The 19,809-nt window shown below is 32.7% G+C and overlaps 1 protein-coding gene, 1 long non-coding RNA gene, 1 other non-coding gene and 1 pseudogene across 6 annotated transcripts; 3 read left to right on the top strand and 1 right to left on the bottom strand.

The window, feature by feature from the left end:
• Positions 1–1,040: 1,040 nt before the first annotated feature.
• Positions 1,041–1,113, top strand: TRNAA-UGC (transfer RNA alanine (anticodon UGC)). Its single transcript has one exon. It is a non-coding gene; the product is annotated as a tRNA-Ala (tRNA).
• Positions 1,114–7,548: 6,435 nt separating this feature from the next.
• On the bottom strand, positions 7,549–15,687 carry LOC120575730 (mannosyl-oligosaccharide 1,2-alpha-mannosidase MNS1). Of its 4 annotated transcripts, none has more exons than XM_039829791.1 (13): positions 15,173–15,687; positions 14,878–15,086; positions 13,025–13,156; positions 12,871–12,936; positions 12,539–12,710; positions 11,824–11,913; positions 11,447–11,571; positions 10,811–10,876; positions 9,937–10,045; positions 9,759–9,857; positions 8,866–8,946; positions 8,621–8,791; positions 7,549–8,274 (listed from the first exon to the last, which is right to left on the bottom strand). In XM_039829791.1, exons 1-13 carry the CDS (start codon positions 15,377–15,379, stop codon positions 8,029–8,031), a joined length of 1,773 nt encoding a protein of 590 aa, XP_039685725.1. In that variant the 5' UTR covers positions 15,380–15,687; the 3' UTR covers positions 7,549–8,028. The 4 variants fall into 4 exon arrangements, with proteins under 4 accessions (XP_039685725.1, XP_039685724.1, XP_039685722.1 ...); XM_039829790.1 differs by lacking the exon at positions 15,173–15,687 and having other exon boundaries at positions 7,549–7,874; positions 7,987–8,274; positions 13,025–13,137; positions 14,878–14,893; XM_039829788.1 differs by lacking the exon at positions 15,173–15,687 and having other exon boundaries at positions 13,025–13,137; positions 14,878–14,893.
• A 1,650-nt stretch (positions 15,688–17,337) lies between these two features.
• On the top strand, positions 17,338–17,814 carry LOC120577898 (uncharacterized). The gene is made up of 3 exons (XR_005643832.1): positions 17,338–17,460; positions 17,566–17,664; positions 17,755–17,814. It is a non-coding gene; the product is annotated as an uncharacterized lncRNA (long non-coding RNA).
• A 45-nt stretch (positions 17,815–17,859) lies between these two features.
• LOC120577899 (MKI67 FHA domain-interacting nucleolar phosphoprotein-like) lies at positions 17,860–19,809 on the top strand (annotated as a pseudogene).

The raw sequence follows: 19,809 nt of genomic DNA on the forward strand, positions 1-19,809 counted from the left end.
AATGTCATGGATCTCGTTCTTTTTCTTTGATTGTATTTATCACATTATATATTTAACACCCTTTAGCTAAATAATGCACCAATAATCAACAAAAGCGGTTATTTTAAATTAGAAAAGCTGTTTGGAATAAAGAGTTAGAGAATATAGAAAGAATGACTTCTTGGGGAGATATACACACACCAACATGACTAAGGATATTAGATTTCTTTCCATATTGTCTCTACCACTTTTAATATCAAACAAATAAAAAGGGACTCTGTGGCACCTATTGTAATGTGTAGATTGTGGGTCATTTAACTTTATTGTGGAGACGTTGCTTTCATATTGATAAATTCAGTTAATTAGGTTGTATTTCAATCGATGTTTTAAATTAATTGTCATATGATTCATGATTCAGTTGTTCAATTATGATTTTGTTGTATAGTCGAACTATAGTGATAACTAACTGATAAGAGTTTAATCTTATCTCATAATTGTGTCGTCACAAATTTATTTATTTTTGGGTACAATCTCAAAATATTATTTTCTGAATCTTATATACATACACCCTCCGGTCACTGATATAAGCAAAAATTCACTTTTAAGATACATTCATTTAAGGATGTATGTGACATATAATAAAGATCACATACATCATTAATTGAATGTATCTAAAAAGTGGATTTTTGCTTATATTAGTGACCGGAGGGTGTAGTACATAGTGAAATATAATTTAACGTCTATGTAATATGTAATTTTTTATATAATGTCAGTGCATATTGATTCAAGTATAGTATTGATTATGCATAGATTAAATGGTTAAGAAAGAATAAATTTAAGTTAACAGAAAATGATTTCATTATGTGTTTTGCATTATTATACGTACATATTTAAGCATATTATAATCATTAATCAACTTAATTTTATTTTTTTAAGGAATCAATTGAACTTATATCATTGTATTAATCAACCGTTATGTCAAAAACAAAATTGTGTAACGTAATGTGTCCTAATTTTGCAGATTGATACTTGAATTAACACGTACAAACAATTAACAGATTGGGGATGTAGCTCAAATGGTAGAGCGCCCGCTTTGCATGCGGGAGGTACAGGGTTCGATACCCTGCATCTCCAAAGTTACTTTTGGTTTCACTTATCTTTTTTTATCAGTCATCACCCTGCAATCTATTTACTACTATCTCTTAACTACTGAAAACCAGATTCCAAAGATTTTGCTGTTTCATAAAATACTTCTTTGTTTAATCTTAATCACACCTTAGATTGTGTAATTATGAAAATTTTCATCAGTAATTTGTGACTTTCTTTTTTATAAATACTAAAAACTTAAGTGAGTTGGGCCTGGGGGAGGTCACCAATACCTGATTTGTTTAATCTTAGACATGGTTAGACTTACATTCCAACTATCTTTTTCCATAAAAGAGTATGATGGAATTAAATAAAAAGTAAACTTGTCCAAAACTATATATGAAACACCAAAAGTATTACTCCCTCTGTCTCATAGTACATGACACACTTGACCTTATTATGCATAATTTTGAGCTTAAATATCTTGAATAATATATTAGAAAAAATTATGAAAATTTAATATTTTGAAAATACTCATCAAGATGAATTTAACGACATCTTATATGATATTATCTTATATATTAGTAGAAAAATGTGGTCAAAGTAAATTAGGTTAAAATTACACATTTTCAAATGAGTCATCTATTGCGGGAGGGAGAGAGGGAGGGAGTATTTTGTTTGGAAAAAAGGAATTAACAGCAGACTGTTTTGAATTTACAGTCTTTACAGCAACCCTTTTGTAACCTTTTGGTCTGAGAGTTAGACGAATAAAATTGTAGCACAAAGATGGTGGTCACACATATAATTTAGCAGGGTGAGATGTAATAATTGATTTACAAAAAGCTTTTCTTTGGGCTCAGCTCAGTTGTTGTTGATAATCACATGATTGATGGATAAATATGCAGGGTGGGGGGGTAGTACAGAATGTAGCATACATATAAGAGAAACAAAACATAAGAAAACAAAGCCTAGCTATATATACGCTGCCATGCAATGTAATATAGGTCAGAGGCTATAATCAGAACAAACAAATTCTGCATGTGTTTCTGCTGGCCTCAAAATAGACCTTTCAAAAAACAACTTTGGGTTTTGATGGAATTTGATTCTTGAGAAATTATGCATCTTTGTCTGCACAATGCTGGTCTTTGAATAGACCTCCCTCTCAACTCTTCTTATGTTCATATTCTACTGCTATTAATGTATACACCTGTGCAATTAAGCATGCCCTTGGGTCTCTGGATTTATGTTGAAACAAATACATGTGCATATATTTAATTAAATTTAGAATAAGTAAATATAGCTAACATTTTTGTGTAAAGAATGTTAACCGGTGCCTCAAGGGCATTGATTTGCATTATAAAACAAGAAACCTATGTTCTCAAGACAAAATTTTTTTTTTATGTATTTCTTAACCATTGTCCCCGGAGTACCAGTTAACAACACTTTTTATTTTATTTATGGAGTTAGATATCAAGTTCACTTTAGCACATCAGATTCAATAAATTGAATCTCAATAAATTGAATCTCAATTCTCAACTAATTAATTTTGGTATTTCTTGGATGCATATCCGCGAGTATACACAGAATATCAAGGTCTGATATGTATCTAATAAATATATCTTCATCTGAAATATCTGAGCTTCATAGGTTATAGCACTTACTAAGACACAAAGCTAACTAACTATGTATCTATTGCGACTAACTAACTACTAACATAACTGAAATTGAACTATTTTTCCAACAAATTTTAGGTGATTAACTAAAATATTCTCACAGTAGGCTTGCTTTGTTGCTGATTAGCTGACTAAAAAGTTAATGCTTGCTCATTTGGGGTTCACTTATCCAACATGTTCCTTTTAATTGTACTCAGTTGATGTTGCGTGATGTAATGGAGCTTTCTATCCCGCATGGATCCAGGCGTTAGTTGTTTTCTTGTTCCTCTAACCCTCCTTTGCATCAAAAATATTCTGACACTATATGTCACATGATTTTTTCCAAGGTTTATAACAGAGGTGTTAAAAGTAATTTTGTATTTTCTAATCATTGAAAATTATTATTTTTTTAATAAGAATTGAACATTCATTTCCCCCTCTTAATCTAACAATGTGTTTTCATTAAATCATTTATCTTTTATGTTACCATGTTATAAGCTTGCAAAAAAAATTGTTATAAGCATGAGGTTTCCCTTTAAAAAAATGTTTTTTCATAAGAGAAATGTCAGAAACATACATTATAACACACTCTTTGCAACACACTCTCTAATCAGTTAAATTTAGATTGATTCTACTAAATTTACATGAGACCTACATGATTTGATGGAATCTATTTGAATTTCAACCAATTAGAGAGTGGGTTGAAAAAAAAATTGTTAAAATGTGTTTTGTTAACATTCTTCTCTCCATAAATGATCGAATCTAAACCACTTACTTAAAGATCTAAATTCCATGCTTTTTGGACCAATATATTGATGGACACTAAATCATTTTTGTATAATCATTCATGTTAAGCCTTTAAAAATGAAAACAATTAATAACTTTTATGTATAAAAAATTGTTTTTTGATGCTTCAATATGTTGAACACACAAATTAAATCAGAAGATAAAAATTTCCACTTTAAGCATTTCCCTTGTATAAATCTATAATTAATTAATCTCTTGGTTACGGTCAACATTTACTTTTTGGATAGATCAAGATTCAAGAAAACCCTCCATTTGTCAAAAAAGAAAATGAAAGAAAACCCTCCAATATGATCTCAACATGCTCGTCAAAAAGATTTATGTATGACTCCAACGTTAAAGTACAAAGGACAATATATTCCGAAACCAAATGTACTCACGCGATGAAAACTAGCATTATTTCCAACTTTCTTTCATCTCAATCCAGAAATGTGAAAGATTGGAAAAGAATACAAGCAAAACGGGTATATATATTTTTTGATCCAAGAGAGAATACGTATAGTATAGTGTATCTAAACAATTATTTGGAATTATTGTCTCCAAGAAACAAAAAACCTGTCTGTCACATACATACATTCTGAGATGGATTCGAGGGGTGTCCGACAAAATGAGATAGATAGAGTTGATGTGCCTAGTTTTCAATCTGTCTTCACCTTTTGTTCATTCCAACTCAATCATTCCCATGCTTACACCTCAGTATATAATATAAATATGTTATATGTTATGCCTTTTATTAACATATCAAGATATAACTATTAACTAATTGTATTAGTTCTAATTTTATTTCTAAATTCAAATATATTTCTACGAGTTATTTAAAAAGATTTAGCTATGTTCTTAAGAAACTAGTAATTAATTAGAAGAATTTAGACTATACTGGAGTATGAATTATGAATTGGACAATGTAAGGTAAGGTGCATGTCATGGTTAAATGTTCAAAATAAAGAAAAAGGAGTATTAAGTCGTTATCATGGATCTGATCAGCTTTCAGCATTTTGATGTGCGCAAGATAGGAGTAATAACTTTTGAGGCAAAAAGCTTTTAAACAACAGATTCAAAATTAGATTATTAAGAATAAAAAGTTGCCACTATTATAGTCAAAAAGCTTCACAGATCACCTTTAACACCTTTTTTTTGGACCTTGCTTTATTGAGTAATAATAACTAATAAGAATTTCATCTATGTATTTTAATCATTGGATTGAGTATCAAATCAAAAAAAGCTTCCTCATATCTTTATTTTGATGTCCTCAATGCTCAAGCATGCATAAATGTGTAAAACCAATGAATTCCCACTTAAGAGACATAACAAAGGAATGTAATTTGGTCTCTTAAGAGGATTAGTGTTTATTCCACAAATAATGCATGCATAGTCACATTTTACAATAATAGATGAGATTAATTGAGAATTTAGAGAGCAAAGAATAAACTCTGACTTGAGGAAGCATATAGGAAAAAGACAAGGGGAGTGAAGCCAATATTGCATATAACACATTAGTTATAAGTTGCAACAAACAAACAAACAAGTTCTTTGAAGTTTGAATTAAAAACGCATGCACTATCAAGCTGACACAAGCTATCTCTTATTCTCTCTTTCAATATGGCTCTCCTTTTCAAGTTTCTCTATCTCCTAGCAAAGGATTCTCTTTGCCAATTCAAAAATTCCATCACTTCTCTCAAGAGAGATAGTACTAGCTAGATTCTATACTTACACTTTTTTGCCTTCTCGATCTCATCATCTAGAGAATGAATGCACATTCTTGAGTGCTTAATTCAATTAAATATGCATAATATATATCATTATGTCTACCACTTTTATATTTGCATGGAAATTTTAAGTATTTGATTAGCTAGAGGATGAGTAATCCTTTTATGTCATTATAATTAATTATTTTGAAGCTTTTTATACCTTTAATAAAAAGACTCCACTTCCACTCTTAGTGTCATTATTGCAGCTGAGTTGGTGGGGATGCATAGGTTGCTTTTATATCAATTTGGTTATGCTTTTTTGGTAGGAATATATCTCTTTGCTTGAGCTTCTGAATTTCCTCTTTCATATTAATTCTTTATTCTTATTAGTGCCAACTCTTTATAACACTTTGATATATAGTGACGATAGTGGAATATTCTAATATTTTTTTGTTTACTCTATTGTGATTAAAATACAATCTATCACAATGCAAACAATGTTGTGCATATTTAAGCGATATTAACTGTGACCGATTCCAAAAGGGAGTGCAAGCAGAGATTAAGTTCACTTTGGTTTAACTTTATTGTTAATTAAGTTTTTGTTCCTATAAATATCTGCAGTTTTGTTTTTAGTCCCTATAAAAATAAATCACACTTTTTAGTCCCTAAAAATTTTTCTGTTAATATTTTTAGTCTCTGCTAAATTAAAATTTGTTTAATTATGCTTAAACTTCTAAATTTTTGAAAGATTTTTTACATACATGTTCATAACATCGTAAGACACACTTTTGTAAATTTTTTTAATTTTTTAACATGTAATGAATTAAATATGAATTTTTCTAAAAGCCAAATTTTCAAGATTATATTAATGAAAATTTGGACCTAATAATAAAATTTTAAATTACTTTTTTGCAGAGGAACTTTGTATTCTAAGTAAGTATGTGAAAAATTTGTTACAAATTTAAAAGTTTAAGCACAATTGAGCAAATTTTAATTTTACAAGGACTAAAAGTATGTGTTGGTCCCTGTTAAATTGAAATTTGTTTAATTATACTTAAACTTTTATATTTTTAAATGATTTTTGACAAACATGTTAAGAACATTATAATAATCTCTTTTATAAAAAATTAGAACTTTTTAACATGCAATGAATTAAATATATTTTTTTTTTAAAACGCCAAAAATTCAAGATAAAACTAATGAAAATTTGGACCTAAAAATAAAATTTTGAACTAATTTATTGTGGCGGAACCTTTTATAATGTTTTAAACAAGTATGTAAAAAATCATTAAAAATTTAAAATTTTAAGCATAATTAAAAAAAAAATTAATTTAACAGGATTAAAAACACTAATGAAAAATTTTGTCATTGAATTTAATCCCTGTTTAAAAACCGGTTAAGAGTTTTGCAACATTAAAATTAGATATAACATTAAAACTCTTGAGGAATAGTTTTGTCCAACATTGTGATTCTATTTGGATCGAGAAATTAGTTTTTGTATATACACACGGACCATAATGGTTTACATCCAAAATTGTGATGTTATTTATTATATGTAATTTTTATATATATGTGTGTGCGTATGAATTTGTCAAATAGCAATTATAGTAAAGACGAAAATAGCACTTACAATTGTTTATTGAGAAATTAAATGTGTAAAAAAGTTTGGAAAAAGTTTAAATATGAAAACATATTTTAACTAGGAGAAATTGGTTTGAGCTAAGGGGTTGAAGGTGTCAGAAGATCCAAGTTCAAAACCCTAATTTAGGATAATAATATTAACATAATAACAACTAATTACTAACATTTGTTTACGAAAAAAATACCATCAATCAGTTTTTATGAACTCTTAGTAGTTGTTACTTTCTCCTTACCAAAAAAAAAAAAAAAAGTAGTTGTTACTTTCTTTGTGGACGAGACTGCCTAGCTTAATTCCGATGAATCTAGAATCAGTTAGTATTCATCTCATTTTTAAGCTCACTCAACCTAGTTGGGGTGAGTTATCTAAAGGAGAAAACTTAGGTACAATTCCTTAGGTGCTTTTCGTATGGTTCTTAACTAAAAATACATATTTTTTAGATATAATAAACTTTGAGAAAATTATGGATTTGAGGAAATACGAAAAACATCTAAGGAATTCTACCTAAGTTTTCTCCTTATCTAAATAGCAAATCAACCAATAAGCCGCTCATAAACTGTTGCACGACTTGGTCGAACCACAATAACAAGCATTGGAATAGGAATCATATTTGCAGGCAGCATGGTCAATTGAACTAGCAAGAATTGTCATTTTCATAGGCAGTGCTACTCAACAATCTTAAGTTACATTTACAGAGCACTGATATCAAACTCAAATTTGCCCAATTTTTTAAATGGAAGAGCCTGAAATTCTAAAAGTTTCAGAACTGATATCTCATATTGCACCACGTTTCTGTAAGTGGTCAGTCAATTGATATACAAGAATTTACAAGTGCAGAAAATAATTAAAACTGTAAGTAGAGAGGTTTCAATATCTACACAGGCTTTTACACACCCACATTTATCCTACTACTACTGAAACCAAAAAAATCTTCTAAGTATTCTTTACTGCATTACCCACATAACTTCAGATTAGAGGCCACAGACAAACCAACTGCATGTTGATGGAGCAGGACGAGTTGCCTCTCTGCAAGAATCAACCAAAATGGTGGATCACCCCCACATGCAAGACCGTGACAACGGCTGTCACGTAGCACAAATATGTCCTGGATATTTGAGAAAAGGGAAGTCATGCATACCTTCAGGGTTTGTTGCTACAATCATAGAGCAACAACCCTTAACTACTTGTAATCAATTCGACCTTCTTTTCTACCATGCAAATGATGAGGAATTTTTTCCTCTGGGTCTATACTCTGTCCTTCTTCATGAGAATTTCTAGTAACAATTCTTAAAGGGTGTGCTTCTGTGTTGAACACCCATTCATCGAGAGAGATAACGGAAGGTGGTGAAAACAAGAGATAGAGGTACTTGAGGGTTTCTGCAAGGAAGAAGCTCTGCATCATGTCATCTTTGTCACCTGTATTCACCTGGGTATTCAACAATGGTTTAGTTATGTTCCGTAGTGCACAAGTTACAATAGGAAAACCATAATTTTTATAATGCATAAGAAAATATTCCTCATAACGAACAAAAAATGAATCTATGAACCCAATCTGTTCTCAATAGATCATACATTACTTGGTCATCTCATGCAACCAATTTCTGCAGGATTTTCCTCTCACTGAGACTATTAGCACATTTTGGCAACACAAATGTATGTGCAAACCAAGTTCGCCACAAATGTGAGTAGTTGATAAAAACATGCAGAAACTCCAAGTCTAAGAAAGCAAATCATTTTGGAGAAAAAAGCGAAGGGCTTTAAGAATTTCTTACATCTCTGAGTCCAACATATCCTGTTTCAGTGCGAGAGTTCTTTTCAAATGCTTGGAAAATATTCCAACCCCATTCTTGGTATGTTTTGTTTCTGGTGAAACGCCAGAGGTAGAACAGTGACTCTATTGTTTCAGGTCTTTGGATATTCCATGAGGTACCAACATTCATATCCTACAATTATATTTACCTTAGCACATAGCATCTAAGGGGATTTGAAGAACTGCGTGAAAACGAAAGATTCAAACCTCGTCCTTGCGGAAGTAATAGTTCTCCCCTGCTAATTTAGTTGGCGTTGACTGGTAAAAATTGTAGCAGGTCCATGCAAGCTGCACAATTAGATGCACCATAATTCAGTAGAAGTTTGAGAGAAAAAAGAGCAAACAAAACCAATAAATTTCAGGCACAAATTAGCACTTTTCACTAAAAAAAACTAATAAATAAATGTTCGATTAAATTTAAAACTTCAGATGCTTTGCAGTATGGTGATGATCACTGGTCAGACAGAAGTTACGGTCTGGCTTCAGGATGCAATCTAATTCTTTATTCTGTTTTGAAATCAGAATTGTGGTTCCAATTTGTAGGGTAAGAGGCAAGAATAATGCTGGGATTTAATTCAAGCAAAACTTATGGAGAAAACTTGTGCGCTGGTCTTAATAAAAGGACTGAAAGTGTTTTGAAGTCTAAAACTATAACATGTGTAGCAAAAATACCATCGCATTCAATATTGAGGTGAGTTTCAGCTTGTTTACTAGACAAGCCATCAATCAACTATAAATTACGGATAAAACATTAAGACTGATGTATATGATGATTAATTAATTCAGCAATTGTTGTTCTTAGAATTATATAATCCTCCACCATACAGCTTAAAGTGTTTAGGAGAATTGATCCTTTGGTATTATATTTCGTCAACAAAAAAGCAAGGTCACATGGAAAAAACCAGGAGTTACAAGTTACAACACCTTTCACGAGGAATTCCCTGTTCCAAAGGCTTCTTACCTTTACCTCATTCATGCGGAGGCAATTTTTTTCTTTCTGTTTACAAGATGATTATTAAAACCTGAACAGTTTGAACTGCCCGGAGTTTTGTAGACAAATTGAGTGATGACAAATTGAACAAATACTTTAAAAGTATTACCTCCTCTGCAAGAGCCATACATTTGTCATCTTCTCCAGGACCGTAGCCAGAAGATCCCAAAGCCAGCATTCCAGGAACAAAACATGCTAATTCATCCATCTAAAAAAGAGACAAGATCAAAGCATTATTTTCCATAACGTATACATATAAATTAAATAAGTTTCCTTTCCAAAAGTACCTTGTCAATGAGTGAATTTCCAAGTTTCTCAGATATGTACACAAAAGATGACGGTGTTGACTTCTTAATCAAGCTTTGTAGACCTTTCATTGATGTCTCCCACATTTCCCTGAATAAACATTTTATCGCACATTTGAATACACAGGGATCCAGATGTAGGCCTATTTCCAAGTTTAAACTTCCATAGCAAAGCAATGCACAAAAAAAAAAAAAAAGGTGCGCCAGATGATTGTTGCATATTTGGACCAAACAAAAAATACATTCTATTGAAATTTGGGCCTGACTCATCCTTACAAAACCGGCTTGTAAGGTGAGGAGTGCCTCCTCTTTATAAACTCTTATCAAGAGTCCTATCTATCCAATGTGAGACTTGGGTTTTTAACAATACACCCCCTCACGCCCAACACTCTTAGCTTGGTGCGTGTATATAAATGGTGGATGGCCTGACCGATAGGCTCTGATACCATCTTAGAAATCATGGTTGGGCCTAACACAACCTCACAAAGCCGATTTTGTGAGGTTGTGTCAAGCCCAACCACGATTTTTAAGATGGTATCAGAGCATAATAGACAGTGAAGAAATGTTAGTCAAATGTCGGGTGTTTTGTAGAACATGCATCGCAGAGCTCGGAGATTGGAAAAATTAAACTCTGTTGATTATAGAAATAGTTGCAAATTTACAACTTTGGGTGTAGGATCTAAGGACGACCATATATACTTTGGCTTCTTTCATAAATCAAAATATATCCATGGTGCATTAGTGAGATGCAGAGTCAAGTGTGTAACACGGGATAGCTGGACCAGTAACTTCTTACCATACAGAGACAACAAAATATGTGATTTTCAAAGGACAGCAGACATTACAAGTTCCTTACCTGTAAAACTTCACCGTTTCAGTCTTGTTTCCTTGTATCCAGGCCTTGAGCAGATACTCGTAGAAGCTGTACACAGTAATCGACAACCTTTAAATTATGTGAAGAATGACGTGACTCGAAATTGTCAAGAAGTCTACGGTCTAGCAAAGGTTAAGCAAGCTAGTTGATATTAACTTTCAACATATTGTTGCACTGTTAGTACTATTCAACAGAAAACAACAATTAGTTGAGTTGAATAATTAATTCTGGTATTAGTTGCCCATCTTCTTCATACAAAAATGTGATTGTAACATGCATGGAAACTTTCAACATATGCATGCATGGAAACGTCTCTATTCACAGGTGAACGATCACTAAAGTGCATGTCAGCATATTAAAGAACAATATGCACCTTTGCAATCACTAAACATTAACAATTCCAGTTTATTCCATATCCCCCGTAACCATAATGCACGATGGGCAGCTGAATTATATCATCAAGTTTTATCTCAAATTCAGTTTATAATCACATTGTTTTATTCCTCATTGGAGTTTGACAACTCATTTATATCATCCAAATTCCAAAATGGCCAGCAACTGTAAGATAACATCATAAAATGATAATTCTAGAAGATAAGACGTTATCAACATCATCACCTATCACCCATAGCACCAAATGTAATTGCTCCAGCTGATTTATCTCCGGTTAGTGGATTAATATATATGGGAAGCAACCCATCCTCGGGAAACCTTTTACGAAGCTCTTTGATGACCTTCTCAGCCTGAAATATCAGAAGGCCAGTACCTCAAAATTTGCATAAGGAATAAACTTCTACTCTCTCTCTCTCTCTCTCTCTCTCTCTCTCTCTCTCTCTCAATCACAGCATTCTTGAAATCAGTACACTTGGGGTGAGCAAAACAAGAACGTGTGGGCTTAGTTCACCTCAAAAGAAGAGACTCACAAAGTTGAAAGCTAATGATTGCCGGAAGTATATAAATATTCTGGAAATTCATCATAAGTGGCTGGAGATTACCTTTTCCTGGTACTTGGGATCTTTGGTTCTTTGAGAGAGAGCGATAAATTCAAGCTGCTCTGAACCAGAATCTGCAAGAATACTGTTCCCCTAGTATCGGAGAACAAATTATTAAGAGCATAAAACGCAGAACAATTGAGAAAATATTCTTAGTTTCCTTATAGACTACTCCAGCAATGCATTTCTAACAGTAAATAGATGCAAATAGTTGCAAAAAAGGTTCATTGATTTTTTTTCAATTAAATAAAATCAAATGACATTATGCAAGAAAAGATAGAAAGTAGACAGACTACAAACCCAACAGAAATATTGGATGTTAAGTTAATACGATTACTATGATAGGGACTTGAGTATTATAGGGTGCCTAAGCCCCACATCGAGTAGTATGGGATACTTGGTTAAGTGTTTAAGTGGTTTGGTTTTTCCCATACTTGGGTATTATGGTGTGCCCAGATCTCTCATTGAGAAGTCTGGGATGTTTGGTGGACTTGGGTATTATGGAGTTCCCAAGTCCCACATTGAGTAGCACTTGAAAATTCATACTAGCAACCTGACACGATCAAACAAAGATTAAACATTATCCAAGTTGCCATGTTTAAGTCCTTGAAAATAGAACACAGTTTGGAAATAATGTTCTGTTATAAAACAGTGCTTTTATATGTACGGAATTAGCTTTCGGAAAGTAACTGAAGAACGTAGTGAGGCCCAGACATACCCGTGTCCACTTAGGGTTATCTGTATTGCCATAAGCCAAGTTAATTCTGTTATAAGGGATTCCTGAAGGTGTATTCCAAGCAGGCAGAAGCCTATCTGCAAGATCTCTAGCCTTTTCGAGGAAGACTTCATCGCCAGAGAGATCGTAAGCACTAAGAAGCCCACCCAAAACTCTGAATAGTGAATACAACCAAAATAATGGACAGATGAGTGAAAATGGACTACAAACTACAAAGTATAAGCAACATATGCTGAAATTGGCAAAGTTAGAGCAACTATCAGGCAGTTGAGAAAGAACTTCAATAAATATAAGATTGAACCTTCTAATTCAACCTTATGGTTGTCTCGAACACACTAACTTCGAGGTCCTTGTTAAAATACAATGATTTCTCGATCCACCTGCAATACTTCTAATATTAGATGCTTTAAGGGTAACCAACCTACAATACAGAAACTGGAACTATGAAGAAGAATAAGAAGAACTCACTCTCTAGCTCTTTTGAATTGGGTATCAAGGCCCATAATAAATAATGTGTCAAGAGAGTCTACTAAAGTTGCCCCTAGACCGCCAAAACTGTCAACACCAGTCATTGATGGTGGCTGTGAGAGGAACATGTAGCTAATTAGTGGCAAGATTGAGATTTTATCAATGAGAGAATTAAAGAGTCAAAATGTAAATGAATAGAGCAAACTATTTACAAGGGGAAACACTATTTCCTACTCTGAATATTTTCATAAAAGAAATAAAAAAAAGTAAACACTGCATAGACACGTTTTGTTACTGCTTTACATGTTCTAGATAAATCTCAGTCGCAGAGATGATATGCACATATGGTCATGTCTTGCGATATAAAGCAAAAGCTGAGTGTGCCCTAGTATGGTAATACATATCTCTTTTCCAGGCTTCAGCTGCAACAAAAGGATTTTTTCAGCCTAATTTAAAGCAATGTTTCAGGCTTGCCAAACATAGCCTGACACAGAACAACCCTACTCGTCTAACACTGCATGGGGTGAGTTTACCCACCCGACAATGGGATAGGGTGGATGGGGCAATTTTATTGTAGGGATATCGTGAGTTTGGGGTAAATTCACCCAGCACAATACCACACCACTCATTTAAATAAGAGTCACGAGTCTCAATATTAAGTAAAGTAAAGTAATTGTTCATTCGTATTAAGTAATATCTATTCACAGAACAATATGACTCATAATTGATTCAACAAATACTATAAACATTTCCTAACTTGTATGATATGATGAATGGATTTTGAGATTGTAATTGACTAATGAATGGATTTATATTAAAATATTTATATGTGCAGGACGAGATGGTTAGTGTGAGGGTTTTGACATTTTCTTGAGGGACAGGTTGGTGTGGGGAAAGTTCTATTTGGAAAAAGGTCTATCCCATTGAAAAGCCTACAAGTTCACGATTAAAGTCAGCGATCAAAACCTTATCTGGTCACAACTGTAACAATTGATGTAAAATATAAAAACCTTTTACCCCTAATCAGTTAATCACACATCTTGGCTTTTCAATATTGTCAGATAAAAGAGCAATTGTGCATATAACTTTAATGCATAATATCAAAATCGAACTTAATAATGATGTGCAATGCATGACTAGTTAATCAATTTTTTCCTTAGCAATTAGTTACTAACTTTCCCTGTAAAACATAAGATAATTACAATATTGTCCCCAAAGGTGTAAGCCCAGTTGTATGGGATGGTGGGACGCCGAAGGAGTATTAAAAAGAAAGTCTAGCGTTAGATCCCTTTTGCTAACAAATTTGGGTCAGTTTGATAAGACATAAATTTGAGTTTATGGCTTATAGTTTATAGCTTATAAGCTCATATGATTAAAAAAAACTTGTTTGGTAACGGTCATTTTTACACGAGCTTGTAGCTTATTTTCATGAGCTTATAAAGGTTTTTGATAAGCTAATTCAAGTAGCTTATAGCTTATCATTTTTTATCTCAATTTGACCCCTGCAATCTTAATTGGAAAAAAAATTAATTAAATGCACATTTTTTATGCCATTTCATATTTATAAGCTACTTCAATCGCTGATTTTACCGAACTCTACAAATTCAATAAGTTGGTTATCCATGATCAGCTATAAGCTAGCTTATAAGTCATCCGCTATAAGCTAACTCATCAGTTATTCGCTATTTTTTAACAAACATAGCCAAATTATATCTCCCTAGCAAACTAACCACTATCATTTGTCTATAAAAAAAAATGAAGATAACTTAAATATCTTAATTCAGAAAAGCAAACCAAGAAACAGACATAATCAAGAAGTAGATAAACAAAATACAAAACAAATGGAAAAGCACCTTAAGTTCATCCTTGCCCAGGCATATTTTTCATAAGATGTCCATGCATGAAGCATGGCATCTTTAACTTTCTCTCTTCGTTCTAAGCTAATAGGATCATTCTCCTCCTCCTCCTCCTCCTCATCCGCAACAGAAACACCCTTGTTGATTTTTTCATCAATTTCAATACTTTCTTCTGACCCTTTTATATTTCCCTTTATATCTTCCAGCTGCAATTTCAAATAACACAAATCAACCCACCAAAAAAAAAATGTCAAATTTAATGTAAAAAACTATAATTTGTAGCAGATCTTACAGTTTTTTGCAAGCGGGTAACCTCTTGTTTTAATCTGAAAATATCTTGTTGGTGTTCTCTACTGAGTAATTGACGATCATAGACAAACCATGCAAGAGAGATTAAAAGGAAAATGAGAAATGCAAAACGTTTGGGTCTTTTTGCGTAATAACGAGGTTGAACATAACGCAATGCAGATGAAGATGATGAATAATTTTTCCTCGCCATTCCGAAAATGTATGTTACTACAATGTGGAGGAGTTGGGTTCTTTAATTTCTGCTACAAGAGAAGGGTGTATAATCAATCATAAATGGGTGCAAAAAGGGAAAAGAAGTAACAAGGGTGGTGGTGTTACATGCGACCTTTGTTTAACAATGTAGGGAAAGTGGACAATAAAATTCGGAGTTTCCTCTGTTTCTGTGTTCCACGATTTTGGAAGGAACGAACGAAGGATGGAGCGAGGTGAAAATTGTGGTTGGTTATTACATTACATGTATGGTGAAACTAATGAGCGGTAGACAATCCCTTCAAAGAATACTACTACTCGTTGCATTTTTTTTTTATTTAACAAATGAAATTTGTACAATCACAGAACTCATTAAACAACTCTCACTCATATATGTTTTTTATTCTCTCTTATTCTTTCTCTTTTATATCTCTCTCCATTATTTTTGTCCAATCACAAGAGAAGAAAATTAGTTATCATCAAAGTTGTCTAATTTTATTTGTACAGATATCACTCCTCTTTTTTTTATAACCTTCACATTCTCTTAATAATTTAAAATTCAACCATGGTAATCTAACCGATAATTGTTTCATCCAACAATCAAATCTAGTTCTCTTACATAATCGTTAGTTGATTCCCTTCAAAAAAATCGTATAATTTATTAAAAGAATCTTTTGTAGTTGGTGAATAGTTTATCAAGGGTCGGATTCTCATTCTATAAAATTATCCACCAACGAGATCACAATATCGACAAAGAGTTGAATTTATAAATTTATGAGGTATGAATCAACTTCTTATCAATCGAATTAATCCTAAACTCTATATGTTAGTAAAAATGGTGTAAACTTATAGATGAATGACAATAGTTAAACAAATTTACTTTAATCGTTTGTGATTATACATTATACATTGGGGTGGCAAAACAATACATGCCAACGGGTATTCGCGGATAAAATCTGTCAAGGGCACTGGCCGGATAGTTAAACGGGTACCTACGGATATAATAAACGGGTATTTAATTACCCGTTACTTTTTGGACACCGGCACGGATTTGATGATTTCTGTGCCCACGGGTATCCGTACCGTTAATAAGTTAAATAAATTACTAAATATCCATGTTTATACATAAAATAGCTTGGAATGCATATGAATTTTTGGATGTATATTTGGATTTTAGTCTTTTATACCTTTTATTAGAGGTTATTATGCTTTTTGGATGTTTATTTAGATGTTGGATGTTTTTATCCTTTTATTTTCCTTCAAGAATTTGTATGGATTAGGTAAGAATCATATGCATTATGGTAGGATGAATTTGCTTGGGATTATGCAAGAATCATAATTTTTTTTTTATTATGGTATGAATTATGAAATTTGAATGGAATATGTTATGCATGGATCTTTAAAAGTTGAAGTTCATAGATAATTAAAAAAAATCATGGGTTACCTGCAAATATTTGTGGGTATGTAAAGACCCGTGAATTATCCGTATAAAGATACCCGCATGGGTAAAGGGACGAACACGGGTACCATATTTATCCAACGGAACGAGGACGGATATCATACTATCTGTACTAATGGATACTCATTAACATCCCTAATTATACGGAGTTGAAATCCTTTCAAGGTTAGAACTCTTGAAATAAATAAAAACTAAAACAAATGTATTATTAAATGAAATTTCTATTTCTTTTTAGAAATTGTCACTACTTTTGTTCTAAAAAGTCTAACGACAAATTTATACATAATATAAGATATAATTTATCGGCATGTTTTTGGCTCCTCTATACTACTATTACTACTGGTAAGAAATATAACTTCTTTTTTTTCTTCTTCTTTCTGGTGTAAGCTATTTTCAATATATTTGAATTACCTTTTACTCTTAAATCAGGTAATTACGAGTTTATACCATATTGTATGGAATTAAAATAGTGAAAATGTTTCTGTAAAAACAAATAATATCCCTAGCATAGTTGATTAACGAAATGAGTAAATCAAATATTGGTGTGCTGTGAACTCTGAAGGAACCCTAGCGAGCGCAGTCAGCACCGCCATCACACCTTCAGCCACCGTCTACCGTGTCAGGTTTGTTCTCTTACCTTCAGGTTAGGGTTTAGGGTTTCAACACAAGTTTAAATTGTTCCAATGTCCAATTCAATTCGTTTATGTAGTTTCTTCTACGATTTTTAGCAGTGAGAGATGGGGACCAAGGCAAAGAAAGCCATGCACAAGAGTTTGAAAAGGATCAATGCTAAACCATCGCATTCTCAACCTGCTGCTGATTTTTTGGTATGTCTCATTGTTTATAATAACACACTTTTTCTCTCAATTTTCTACCTTTTTTTTTCATTATTTGTTAATATGTTGATTTTGTCTCAGCCGTTGGATTGTGGTCCTGGCCGTAAACTTCCTGAACTTAAACCCTGGAAAATACTTCCCTGTTTTATACATTGGTCGCATTCCACACGGGTTCTATGAGACGAGATGGAGGGTAGGTGCTTACAGTTTTTGTTTTGTTATATTCAAGGAATCTGTGTTTATCAATTAATTGCTTTTTGCAGCTTATTTTGGACAATTCGGTACCGTCAAGAGATTGAGAATTGCCAGGAATAAAAGACTGGAAAATCAAGACATTTTGGCTTCATAGAATTTGAATCTCCTGAGGTAGCAAAAATTGTTGCTGATACTATGCACAATTATTTGCTCTTTGAACACCTTCTTCAGGTTTTCGTCGTAGTTCAGAAGATGTTCATCCCAATTTGTAAGTTACCAATTACTTCGTTGGTTCTGTAATTTCACTTAAGGCTCGACTGTAATATTCTCTTTCTATTTTCTAGTTTTTTCTTTGTTTCTTTCTTTTTACTTAAAAGAGTTTATTTTGAGAAAATAAGAAATTTTATTGGAGGATCAACAATCCTTGGGTGGGGTTTAACTAGAATTATTTGAAAGGAAAGGTAAATCAGCACAAAAGCTTATCTATCCTCTAGATATCAATAATATCTTTATGATTATGGTTGCATAATTCGATGATACTGTCAAAGTTGCAGGATTAAGCTGCTTGCACTATACAAGATGCTTATTTTGTTCCCTTCTCCCAAAATAAATGAGAGACTTTTAATAGATGAGATACTATACTCTAATAGTTGGTAGGAAAACTATCTTTTAACCAAATACACCACACATGTCTGAAAAAGACAAAGCTTTGATCATTTTCCCCGCCTTGTGTGTAAGATGTAAGAGGACATATCTGGCCAATCAGTTTAAGTTTGTTAGAAATCAGAAAGAATGAAATAGAGAATATATGAGAGAAACTTCAATATACTGCTATTTGTATTGATACTGTTTAATTCTGTTAAAAAAAAAGGGAATCAACTATTTATTTATAAAGAAGAGGACAATTATTAGCTTTTGAGCACACTTGAAGTTGAAACTGTTCATTATGCCAATAAAAGAATACTCGCCACTTGAAGCACCTAAAGCCGTCGGCAATCAGTTGTTATGGAAAGAAGGCTCAAGGCCATATAATGATAATTGTAAAACAATGGTAGCATGTAACAGAACTATGTGTTCAAAATGAATTTGAACTAATGGTGTATTAGAAGTCGTGCCTACGGTTAGAAGATTTGTTTCTTTCCTGAATTTCATGAAAAAGAATAAATTAAAATGTAAAGTTTTTCTTTGTAGATGGAGAGGATTCAATTATCGTTGCAAGCCTCTGGACTCTCTCCAAATTGAACGGGAACGACATGACAAGGTATTTAGTGTGATGAGGAAGTCCATCTTTTGTATTTTGTGTTAGTATGGTGCCATGTATAAAAAGGAAGTGTATTCATTATTGCTGCCTTTTCAGGAAAGAACATTGGAAGAACACAAAAAGTTGGTTGACAGGGTTATGAAACGTGACAAAAAAGTCGGAAAATGATAGAGGCTGCTGGCATTGATTATGAATGTCCCCAGATTGTGAGCTTTTTAGCCTTTCTTTTACTGATTAGTTGTTTTCATTGTCCATGTCTCTGATTTTCACCATGTTATGTCTAATTGCTGTTACAGGTGGGCAACCTCCAGCCTGCTCCAAAGAAGATAAAGTTCAAAGTCTGAGTAGGTACATGTTTCCTCTTTAAAAATTTGGTCATTCACCTTCAGCAAAGAGGGTGGATTCTCTAATGGTTATATATTGCTTGACCTAATATAGGAGATTCATTTTCCTTTGCCATATGTTGTGTTTGATGTTCATGTCAATGTATTTTTGTTGTCCAACTTGCAACAAATTGCTGAATATCCCGAATATATTGGGCTTACGCATTTAACTGATTAATCTCTTCTTTTTTTTCCCTAGATGAAGGCTGATGGTGTACTGTGTCACTGGTGGATGTGGCAACAAACCGTCCTTTTTAGGATCTTAAAATTTAGCAAGGAATTATCCTCTTTGTAGGG

This window comes from Medicago truncatula, unplaced genomic scaffold (assembly GCF_003473485.1).
Source record: "Medicago truncatula cultivar Jemalong A17 unplaced genomic scaffold, MtrunA17r5.0-ANR MtrunA17Chr0c31, whole genome shotgun sequence".
NCBI classification, from domain to species: domain Eukaryota; kingdom Viridiplantae; phylum Streptophyta; class Magnoliopsida; order Fabales; family Fabaceae; genus Medicago; species Medicago truncatula.